This window comes from Macaca nemestrina, chromosome 17, assembly GCF_043159975.1.
Source record: "Macaca nemestrina isolate mMacNem1 chromosome 17, mMacNem.hap1, whole genome shotgun sequence".
In the NCBI taxonomy this organism is placed as follows: Eukaryota; Metazoa; Chordata; class Mammalia; order Primates; family Cercopithecidae; genus Macaca; species Macaca nemestrina.
The window spans coordinates 53466445-53478874 of record NC_092141.1 but is presented as its reverse complement, the minus strand read 5'-3'; the positions used below and the strand labels follow the sequence as shown (position 1 = coordinate 53478874).

Genomic DNA, 12430 nt, shown 5'->3' with positions numbered 1-12430 from the left:
TTATTATGTTGTAGTAATTATGCTGTTGTGATTGGAACAGAGATGAAAATGAATCCTATCTCTCTGAGAAGAGTGGAAGATTGTCTTGGCCCATTCTTGCATTGCTAGAAAGAACTACTGGAGGCTGAGTAATTTATGAATAAAAAGAGGTTTAATTGGCTCACAATTCCACAGGCTATACAGGACACATGGCTGGGGAACCCTCAGGAAACTTAAAATCATGGCGGAAGGCAAAGGGGAAGCAGGCATGTCCTACATGGCGGGAGCAGGAGGAAGACAGAAAAGGGGGAGGTGCTACACACTTTTAAACAACCAGATCTCATGAGAACTCACTTACTTTACAAAAATAGCAAGGGGGAAGTCCACCCCCATGGAAGGGCTTCCCACCAGGTCCCTCCACCAACACTAGGGATTACAATTTGACATGAGATTTGGGCACGGACAGAAATCCAAACCATATCAAAGATCCCAAAGGATTAAGGTTATTTGCAATGTAAAGGTTTAATACAAAAGCCAAAAGCATCACTCAGAGGAAAGGCCAGTCTTGGGACAGAAGTGTCAGGCTAGCTAGCCAGTAGAGATTATACCCACAAGGGGCTTCCGCTGTGATGGCTTTAAATTATCTTGGTCCCTTGCTTTGCTCTACAAAAACAGTCGTATTTATTTCTCCTTTGTAAGTGCTGTCTTATGAGGAGAATTGTAAGGCTGATTTCTCTTTTGTAATTCCCCTTTTATTATAACAATGCTTTGGAAAATGTAAAGACTTTTGGGAATGGCATTTTAGGAATTAGAGCTTTTCTGTGTTTCTCCTTGTTGATTGAGATCGTTGCTTTATTAACAGCATCATCTTAAGAAGAAGAGTAGTCCAGGCATTCTTGATGGGAGTAAGTCTGAGACAAAAGATCTTTTCCAAAAACACACCAGAGGTGAGACGTGAAACCAGCTGGGCTTCTGGGTCAGGTGGGGACTTGGAGAACTTTTGTGTCCAGCTAAAGGATTGTAAATGCACCAATCAGCATTCTGTGTCTAGCTAAAGGATTGTAAACACACCAATCAGCACTCTGTAAAATGGACCAATCAGCACTCTGTAAAATCGACCAATCGGCGCTCTGTAAAATGGACCAATCAGCAGGATGTGAGTGGGGCCAAATAAAAGCTGACTACCGAGGCAGCAGCGGAAACCCCCTTGGGTGCCTTCAGTACTGTGGAAGCTTTGTTCTTTGGGTCTTCACAATAAATCTTTCTGCTGCTCACTCTTTGGGTCTGCACTACTTTTATGAACTGTAACATTCACTGGGTAGATCTGTGGCTTCATTCCTGAAGTCAGTGAGACCACGAACCCACTGGAAAGAAGAAACTGAGGACACATCTGAGCATCTGAAGGAACAAACTCTGGACACACCATCTTTAAGAACTGTAACACTCACCGCAAGGGTCCGCGGCCTCATTCTTGAAATAAGCAAGACCAAGAACCCACTGGAAGGAATGAATTCCAGAACCAGAGGGAGAGCATGTTTGAAAAGAATTGAATATTTGGATACAGGAGGGATTACAAGAAAAAAAGAAAAAAGAAAAAATTCTCATGACTCTGCAACTCCTAAGGAAATTCTAATGTACTCAAGAGCATAAAGCATACATTCATCAACTTTTCCAACTGAAAGGATCATTTGCTGACCCTGCCTTGCCCCAGTTCGCTTTCACTATTGTACCCCTCTGTTTAAGAATGGGATACAATCCCATCCACCCAGTGCAAGCTAGGAACTTGGGTACCATGTTTAATTGGTTCCTTTTCCTCATTTCCCCCCGCCCCCCTACACACAAAAATAATCAGTCTCAAAGCCCCATTGGTTCTATCCTCCCAGATATTTGTAATCTTTTCATTTGATACGTCTACAAAGACGTTGGAGAAGATAAGAGAATGAGGAAGGCACTGGATTTTGTAACCAGAAGAGCTTTACAGACTGATGAGGGAGCAATTTGAACAGCCAGATCACAAGGGGTCAAGCCAATATGGGTGAGAAGAAGAGAATATGGCCATTGTATCTGACAAATATTTTGGAGCAATGTTATTCAGTATATGCTCAACACTTTTCAAAAGTCTAAATTATGTCTTCCTTGAAGAAATGAACATGCACTCTCCTTATTCCACTGCTTTATTTCACAATTTCTTTTTCCTTCTTAAAATTAATTTTACCTTCTGATAAGTATAAACATTATAGTAATAATTTATAGAAATGTTAGCCTTTCTCAGTGTGAGAATCTGGGTAGAAAATCCTTGACCGTTACTCCAAATGAATTTTAGTTCTAATGTCAATCTAATTCATTTACTGTATAAGTAAAGTATACTCTCTCTTGGCTATCCAACAATTCAATCACCATACCTTCCTATTTTGGGGAGAATCCCCCTGCTATGTTATTTTTGGTGGGAGGTGGTGTCAAATGCTCCATCTCTCCCCTCTGGCAGTTGCAGTAGCAGTAGCATCTGGCTACATTCTTTTGGTTACAAGTCTGTTGTGCTTACTGCTACTGGGCCCTTGGAAATACCTTTGCTTCCAACTTCTTCTAAGCCTGGTCCTTTAGCTTTCTGGTGGTTCTGTAAGCCATTGCTGTTTTTCCAATACATTCGCATTGTTCTTCTTACAGATGGAGATGGTTTCTGTTGCTTTCAACCCCAGGAATGCTAACTTACATATTCCGAAATATGTCTTCTTGTTTCCACCACTGTATTTTTCCACGCCAATGGTGCATCTAGATTGCCCTTCTCACTTCTATGTTTTTCCATATCCAGCTCAAATTTCATCTTTCCTAATCATCCTAACATTTTCTGAGTCCACTCTATGAACCAGGGCTTGGGCTAGGAGACAAAAAAGATATAGCCACTGTACTCATGAAGATGTTAAGTATAGTGAATGGCACACATGTAAAGAACAGTCACACTTCAAAAAGATAAGAGCCAAGATGGGGGTATGCACTAGGCACGTTACAGTGCTGAAGCAAAAGTTCTTCTGGTAAGCTTCCATAGAGACGGCAGTGAACTCAGGGAAGGGCAATGAAGGCACAAGGTGGGCACGAGCCATGAAGAGTCAAAAGAAAAACCTTAGACAAATTAAATTTAATAGAGGTTAACTGAGCAAAGGACAGTCCATGAATCAGCCTCCCAAACCAGAATAGGTTCAGAAAGACTCCAACACAGTCAAAGTGGTGGAAGAAGGTTGATGGCAGAAAAAGGAAAATGATGTACAGAAAACGGAAGTGAGGTACATAAACAGCCAGATTGGTAACAGCTCATTATTTGTCTTATTTCAACATAGTTTGAAGAGTTGACTGCCAAAACTTGGTAATTGATACAAGAGTAGGTTACAGTCTGTTTACGCATCCAGTTAGGTGACTACTCACTGTGTATGGAGAAACCTTTAAGTTGAACTTAAAATATGTAAGGAGGCAGTTTTAGGCTAAAGTTAATTTAACACAGATGGGAAAGGACATGGCAATACTGAGGTTCAGTGTGACTACAACATGTGGTGAGGGGAAGGAGGGTAGTGAGAGATAAAGCTGGGGAAGTGGATTCCCTGTCTGACAAGTTTAAGGATGTGGGCCCCATCCTCTAAGCCACAGACGCCAAAACTTTTTGCTTGTGCATCCCATCAATAAAGTGCTTTGAGCTGCCCCCGAAATATACGTATGCTTACTTATAAATTTTTTACTGTGCTATGATTGATCCATACATGATGTATTAATAATATCTATTTCATATTGAAGGAAAAAGTAACACTAAATGAAAGGCTGATATAGTCTTTCCATATTCAAAAGGATTGTCTTGCTTAGCCTTAATCTGTTGTATTAGAAGAGTTTATTGAAGGCCGATGGTATAATTTGCGTTTTCATAGGATAACTCTACCAGCAGCATGGAAGGACTGGAGCAGAATTCTTGAGCTTTAATATGTGTAAAATTAGGTGAATCTAGATTGCTTTAAAAATAAAGAGCCATATTCCCCAATGAGTTAGTGGAACTGAGCAATGATCAATAGCTACTCATATTACAAAAAGACAACCTGATGCATAGTGCCGCCAGATGGAAGCATTTGAAACTTCACACCACCTATATTCTTGCCAAAAACATCAACTCTGAATCTAATAAGGACTTTACACTTAATGAATAATACGAAAATTGTTATTAGCTATTATATACTTAATAAATAATAAAATAAAATATATAGCGGACTACAAAGTTAATTTTTAATAAATTATTTTATAAACTAAAGGAAACGTGGGGTCAAAGGGCCATGTTAAATGACACCACAAGGATATAACCAGCAAAATGCAAACTGTGGAAAGTTCTATGGGACAAACAACCCAGTTTCTGCAATAAATAAGAAGCAAGGGGGAAAAAAGAGTGATGGAGGGTGGTACGGTTTGGTCTGTGTCCCCATCCAAATCTCATCTCAAATTGTAATCCCCATAATCCCCACGTGTGGAGGGAGGGACCAGGTGGGAGGTGGTTGGATCATGGGGAAGGCTCTTGCCATGCTGTTCTCATGACAGTGAATGAGTTCTCATGAGATCTGATGGTTTTATAAGCATCTGGCATTTCTCTTGCTTGCAGTCCTTCTCTCTCTTGCTGCCATCTGAAGAAGGTCCTTGCTTCCCCTTTGCCTTCTGCCATGATTACAAGTTTCCTGAGGCCTCCCCAGCCGTGCAGAACTGTGAGTCAATTCAACCTCCTTTGTTTATAAATTGCCCAGTCTCAGGTAGTATGTTTATATCAGCGTGAAGATGACTAATACAGAGGGGCAAACAAAAGAAGCAAGAGATACATCAGCAGTTGCAACGCAGGACAGTTATTTGGTTTTTGATGCAAAAAATTGTGAGACAACATGGGAAATTTGAACACAGATTAGATATTTGATATAATGGGAATTTTGTTAATTTGTTAAGGTATGATAATGGTTTTTAGTTTTTTTAAGTCTTTATCATTCAGAGATACATGCTGAAATATTTACAAATGAAATGATATCTGGGACTTGCCACAGAATAATCAGGGATGGGGTATTAATCAAATAAGATTGGGCATAATTTGATAATTATTAAAGATAGGCAATAGATACATGGTAGTCCATTGTATTTTTCTCTTTGTTTTGGAATATGCTTCAAATTTTCCTAGTAAAAGGCATTTTGAATTCCGATATTTTGGTTTCATCTCCTAGAAATTCTGATATCATAGACCTAAGGTAGTGCTTGGAAATCCAAATATTTAATAAGCACTCAAAGGAATTCAGAATCAGATGGTCACTAAGACCACAATTCGAGAAAATTAGACTAGACAGTGCAATGACTTAAATGGAGGAAATCAAGTAGGAGAAGTTGACAGTGTCTTTCATGGGGTAAGTGTTCATGATAAATATCTGCCAATTTTGTTTGATAATTGCTTATAAATATTCATCCTAGATCTTAATAGTGTTCATGTCTAATAATCATTTAGGGTGCAATTACCAGTGCTATTTCCTGACGTGGGCCTTTTTTTTTCCTATTAGATTTTTAAGAGTCCTCTAATGCTTGCCACATGAACCAAGGCTAATTCCATGATTAGATAATTATCCTCGTGAATGCTTTCTTCATAATCACAATGGTAGAAGAGATGTTGCCAGGTCTTTCAGGAAGGGAGAGACACCCAGTTGTGACCCAATAAATTGGCATCAGCTCTTACTCCACCCCTTCCAGGAGGAAAGGATTTAAAACCTTGGGAAGGGGAGGGAGCCGAGAGGTGACCCGTCTATCCCAATGCTGTCAGGTCACATCACAAGGTACTCACTCCCCACCCTTTTTTCTTTCCACATTGGAGACCTTTTCAACTGGAAAGCATCCTCGGCTTAGGGGCTGGGGTGTGTAATGAAGACAGAGCTGGCTGTGTTATAAGGTAAACAAAATAAAAACTGGAAACTTTTGTCATAGCTCCTCAGAACATGGGTCCCTCTCCAGCTGTTAACTGCAGGTGGCCCTTCCAGCAAATTAACACAAAATGCTGCTGCTGGCTGAGCCTCTCTGGAATTGCAAATATGCTTTCTATCTAGGCTCAGCTCTGCCGTCCTGCTAGCGACGGTCTTCCAGAAGAATCTCCTTATCATGAGAGGTTCTGGGCTTCAGACCCATCTGGGATCAGCTCAGCTCTGGGTAGGTAGTTGCAGCGGCTACATTCCACCCCAGTCTAACACACCGTGAGCTGCAATGGCCTTACCTCTCCTACACAATGCAGGGAAACCTCATTATGCCCCACTGATAAGGTAATGAAATAACAACCGCAAGATGTGGGCACTGTTCAGATCCTGATTTTGTAGACAAAGACCTTGAGGTTTAAGGTCTCAGTGACTCCTCCAAGGTCACTCAGCTCAGAGTCAGAGCCAGGATCTTGAAAATCTTGCTCCAGATTTTGTGCATTTAACCCCATGAGAGGTATTTTATTTGCCTTGATGCAATCAACTTGTCTTCTAAGTCCTATTCTCCTCCTCTGCCCTAAAGATAACCTACTGTTTCTCTAACATGAACTGCATGTGTTTCCCTGAACCTGTTCTACCTGTTCTCATATACTTCCTTTTTCTTTAGCCTTTCCTCTTCTTGAAGAAACTTTCTTTCTCTCAATCCCAATTTTACCAATTGAAATTCTGTCCCAGCTTCAAGGCCCATGTCAGATGCTATTTCTTCCAAGAAGTCTTTCATTCCTCCACTCTCGTCTCTAAGAAACATTTCTCCACTTTGCATCTTCATCACATTCTGCTGATAACATTTTTTTGCCACTCAGTTTGTTTCCTTTTCTTGGATTTAGATGTCGTCGTTGCATTATGGCCGTGTTTGTATTTGCCTTATGATGACTGTTATGTTGCAAACTCCCTGAGCCCAGTGACCGTTTATTTTTATTTTTTATTTTTGTGCTTTTCTTATTCATACGGTCTAGCTTTGACCAGTGACCATTTATCACTCAACTTTTTATTTTCCCCAGGGTTTACAACGTGCTTTGCATATACTATGAGCTTAAAAATATCTATTGCGTTGAATGTATGCAATACTGAAATACATATAACTTAGTTTGCATTTATGAGAATACAATTGAATGCACTGGGGAAGTTAGGTGCTGCAGATGAGTAACCCTGTCATTCATCTTCATGGAATTAAAACGAAAAAACTCCTTAAACATTATAATTTATATCTTTGCTAAATCTGTATTTGTATTTATTAAAAAATTGGAAATGAATGGCCACTGTGTTTGTAATGTTTTGCTTTCCCTTCTCCCCATTACATAGATGAGACAGAGCTGCAGAGCTGCCTGGGAAGTTAATATATTTGGATGCTCACTCCCAACCTTCCTTGCCCTTTTGTGATTCCGGATTGGACTGGGTGTGTGAGGAGGGAAAGGGCAGCTCTCTGGGGAGATTAATAATATGGTCTCAAGGATGAAGATCAAAGAGAAACCTTGGCTGTAGACCATGCAGTGACCGTAGTAACCGGCAGAGGCTCTCTGATCTCTGTGCTCCTTGGTACCCCCTGTAATCTCACACTGCATTTTGCACGCTTTCCTGGGGTCAGCACTCATCTCAATTACACATCTCCACTCCCTCCTTGCTTCCCCAAAGCTCCACCTCCTGCAAGACTACAGATCTGCTGTTTATTGGTATATAACCCATTGTCCAGTCATCAGAGTACCACCAAAAAGAGGTTAACAAAACTGAGATGAACCTGATGAAAATTCAGGGGAAACTTGTTTATGAAAATTCGGGGGAAATTATTTTAAACATTTTTTTTAAGAAAAAAATACTGTTTAAAAAGTAAAAATACTTAAAAAATACCTAATTGGTCTCCTGTAGACAGTATCTAACCGCACTAATTAAACTACAGCCAATCATAAACCTTATAAAAGTTTGATTGTACATCATCTTTTGCATGTTGTCCAGGATATGCTACAAAATAATCTGATGGTAGGTGGGAGTTGAGAACTATTGAAACCAAAGATGGTTCCCTGGGGTTCATTACACTATTCTCTCTTGCTTTAGTAGAGGTTCTTAATTTTTTCTTAATAAGTTTTTTCTTTAAAAAATTGGTTGTGTTTTCAAATTCTGTTGCCAAAAATTGCAGTGTGGTTAATTTTTCTGTTTTGGAATATGGGAATCACTTAGTTGAGTTCTCTGCCCCTTCTGCCTTCTTCATTGTCTCAATTTCTGTCCTTGCCTTTCCTTTACCTAGCTTGGTGAAACAGGGCTCTACCTGTTTTGATGAATCTCAGTTACTGTCCACAGGATGGCTCAAGAACCTTGGGTATTGCCAGACTGAATGCTCAGACTCCTTTCGTAACCGTTTAAAAATATGCCATGGTAGCAGGAGTTCCAAGCTCAAGGGTTTTATTTTCACTGGGAACTTCAAATACTGCCGCTGGGCTGCAAATAGAAACTAGGATGGTGGCTTGTTTCTGAAAGTCGCTGTGTTTGCTCCTTTTCTCTTTTCTCCTTCCTTCTCTCTCTCTCTCTCTCTCTTTTCCTCTGTTGGAAAAGCATCTATTGGAGAATGATTACCAATTCGGAGATACAAGAACTCTCTGGTGTTAAATATTTCCCAGGACATCAATAGCCAAGCTGTTTGGACTGCTATGAATGACGTAGTAAATTGCCACCCTTTGTCCTGATTTTGGAGACATATACCATACGGTTGGTCTGGGAGAAGAACAAGCTCCTAAACCAAACATAAGACCCTAGGGGAAAAGGTGACACGCATGTTGTACTTCGCAGGTGTTTTGGCACCAGCAAGTCAAACAGGGCATTTATTAAATCAGATGAGCAGACAGACTTGCCATTTGATCCACAGCAGAGCTTGTTCTACACAAACCAAGTCCAGACTATTATTCCACTCACTGGGCAGCTTTTTGCAACACCACTCATTGGCAGGCAGCCCTTGAAAGCTGCTCTTGGGAACTTCTGAGGTGTTGCCTTTCTCTAATGTTTCTCTGACTCTATGAGGCCAAAGAATATTCCTTGAACAGCCAAGAAAGGCAAAATAAAGAAAAAGAGCAGTTCAAATGGTTAGAACCTTGAACTGTGGAGGAGATGCACCAAAGAGCCTGGATTTACAACTGTCAATCATCCCTCTTATTTTACACAGGAAAGGCATTTCTTTAATCCACCTGTTCAATTATTTATCATGTTATGTGTTTCCTCTTAATTGTCACTTGGGCAAAGCCTTTATGCTGTAAGGGGACACCCTCGTATTTTTTAATGACCTTAGGGAAAGTGATTGACACTAAATCCTGTAGTCAGATGTTCCTAGTGACGCAACTTGTTCTCCGAGTAGCAGAGAAGCTTCCTGCCATGATTAAGTTAGAGCTGTTAAAGTGCTAAAATGTGTGGTCAGCCTTCCTCTGATGCAAGCACTTTATTATAGGGCCTAGTTGCAGAGAAGTGTGGCAACACAAACCCTGTCTCCAAATACCCCTTTTCTCTCTGAATTAGCCACTCTGTAGAGAAAGGCAATAAACTCTATCCATGTGCTGGGCACTTGAAATACTCATAATTACAGTCACATCTTCTCCATACTTACAATTTTTCTGGCTCTACCCCTTTACTCTTGTCTACTTGTTTTTCTGAGTTCATACCACAATGTGATCACAACTGATTTATGACTGGCAGGCTGCCAGTCTCTGAACCCTCATCAACTACTCTAGTCAAGCAAAACAAGAAGCAATCCATTCTGTATTTGAACTTGAAATGGAAAATCATCTGTGTTTGCTTTTCTCGATAGGAGGCTGAGATGGAGCAAAAGTGTCATTCTATTTTTTTTGGACATGGCCTACACTTCCCATTGAAAACGCTTGAGAACTTGTGAGCAATGGGTGTCAGATCCACTGCAGCTCAACACTGGATGATCCACTCCATGTTAAAACAACACAGAGAGCTTTCTCAGCTCCTCTTGTTTGGGTTTTCTTCTCCGTGCCCACTGCTTTTCAGGATTCCTTAGGCAAAGGGTATTTTAAGGATGTGACTATCTGCTGAGTGGCTGGATTGTGAATAGTCTCTATTATCGTTGATTCATTTAGTTACCAATGTCGTACCACAACTAATGCAGCAAGACTAGAACACACATGAGGCTATGGCCCATGAAAATTTGTGATTAACTTGGAAAGGAAGGGGATATCAATAGAAAGTAGGTTTTACTCCCATTACTTTTATGCTGAAAGTATTATTACTTTTATCCTACTTTGAGCCTACTTAACCAGAATTTCTGGGGTCAGCACCTATGATGAGTCTGATGCAGTCAGTACTCAGACAGGCATTTGGAAACCACCAATCAAGACCATGTCTTAAGTTCTGTTGAGATGTAAGCTTCTATTATTAAAAACAACAACAACAGCCAGGCGCGGTGGCTCAGGCCTGTAATCTCAGCACTGTGGGAGGCTGAGGCAGGTGGATCATGAGGTCAGGAGATTGAGACCATCCTGGCTAACATGGTTAAACCCCGTCTCTACTAAAAATACAAAAAAATTAGCCCTGGGTGGTGGCAGGCACCTGTAGTCCCAGCTACTTGGGAGGCTGAGGCAGGAGAATGGCATGAACTCGGGAGGAGGAGCTTACAGTGAGCCGAGATCACGCCGCTATACTCCAGCCTGGGCGACAGAGTGAGACTCCGTCTCAAAAATAAAAACAAAATAAAAAATAAAACAAAACAAAACAAAAACAAAAAAAACCCAACAGCAACAAAAATCAAAAGCCCCAAACAATAATAACAGAAACCTCAAAGTAACATGAGCCTGTTAGTAAAAAAAACCACACTGTATGATCATGTTATATTTTCTACATGGTTTCTACACTTATTATAGATATTGATGCAAATTTTAACTCACCACTATAACTTTTTTTTTTTTTCCACATCTGGTACAATCAGAAGGAATGTAGCCGTAGACACAAACAGTTTCTAGGCTTGATGAACCATCCTTAACTTCATGGCCCAAGGGAGGACATTCCATGGGAAACTACAATGCCTGCATTAGCAAGACAGTGGCAAAATTGCAATGGAAAGAAGAATTTGCAGCCAGAAGAGCTCTAGATCTGGGTGTGAGTCATTTCTATCACATATGCACTATTTCATCATGAGCAAGCCATTTAATCTCTCCAAGTCTCAGTTACCACATCAAAAAATGAGGATAACGTTTTATAGAGTGTCTGGAAATAATTAGCAAGGCAATGCAAGTGAAAAATGCTATGTCCACCTTAAAGCACCAGGGAAATGCTAATTGGCCCTCTATTAGGTAGTTTGATAGCATCAAAGTTACTTTTTAGCTATATAAATTTGGATATAGATATGCTGAACACAAAGAACCTTAGTTTTGGCCAAAAAAATTGATATATGCATGGATTTGAATTTTCTCTCAGTATTTGCAATTTATTTTTTTTGTAGACACTACTATGAGCTTAAGTATTTGCAATTTGGCTCACGACATAAGCTGCTGTTTTTCTATTAATGTCCTATTTAACTGATTTTCTTGTAGCTTGTGTAGTTTTATGGGTCACACAGATTCACTCAAAGCATATGTCAACTTTGAGACAGACAGTAATCCTACCTAATGTATTGAGTAGCAGGCGTTGTCATAAGCACTTTATATCTATTAACTCTATTAGTAGTTACTACAACCCTTTTATGAACCAACATTATTCCCATTTTGTTAATGAGGAAACTGAGGCAGAGAGAAACTGACTTGTGCAGAGGTACACAGGTAGTAAGTGATAAAGCTGGATTCCAAGCCCGGGTGCTTTAACCACAGTGCTATGGTGTCTTTAGGAAGATAGTATTTGATATGATGGTGAGGAGAAAGATTTTAGTTATAATAATATATTTTTATTAATGATTCCCAAGTGCTTACAGATTGAAGTGCTTGTGCAATATAAGAACCTGAACATGGCCGGGCGCGGTGGCTCAAGCCTGTAATCCCAGCACTTTGGGAGGCCGAGGCGGGTGGATCACGAGGTCAGGAGATCGAGACTATCCTGGCTAACATGGTGAAACCCCGTCTCTACTAAAAATACAAAAAAAAACCTAGCCGGGCGTGGTGGCAGGCGCCTGTAGTCCCAGCTACTTGGTAGGCTGAGGCGGGAGAATGGCGTGAACCCGGGAGGCGGAGCTTGCAGTGAGCTGAGATCCGGCCACTGCACTCCAGCCTGAGAGACACAGCGAGACTCTGTCTCAAAAAAAAAAAAAAAAAAAAAAAACAAAAAAAAACCTGAACATTTGGCTGGACACAGTGGTTCACTCCTGAAATCCCAGCACTTTGGGAGGCCAAGGTGGTCGGATCACTTGAGGTCAGAAATTTCAGGCCAGCCTGGCCAACATAAAGAAACTCCGTCTCTACTAAAAATACAAAAATTAGCCGGGCATGGTGGCAGGTGCCTGTAATCCCAGCTAC

At 40.6% G+C, this 12430-nt stretch overlaps 1 protein-coding gene across 15 annotated transcripts in view; it reads left to right on the top strand.

Moving 5' to 3' along the window:
• The window catches only part of PCT (phosphatidylcholine transfer protein), a 304249-nt gene that overhangs the window by 140903 nt on the left and 150916 nt on the right, over positions 1-12430 (top strand). For all 15 annotated transcript variants that reach the window (XM_071082930.1, XM_071082917.1, XM_071082924.1 and 12 more), the window contains one exon: positions 4604-4703. In XM_071082930.1, coding sequence (XP_070939031.1) covers positions 4604-4703 — 100 coding nt within the window. The remainder of the gene's footprint in view (positions 1-4603; positions 4704-12430) is intronic.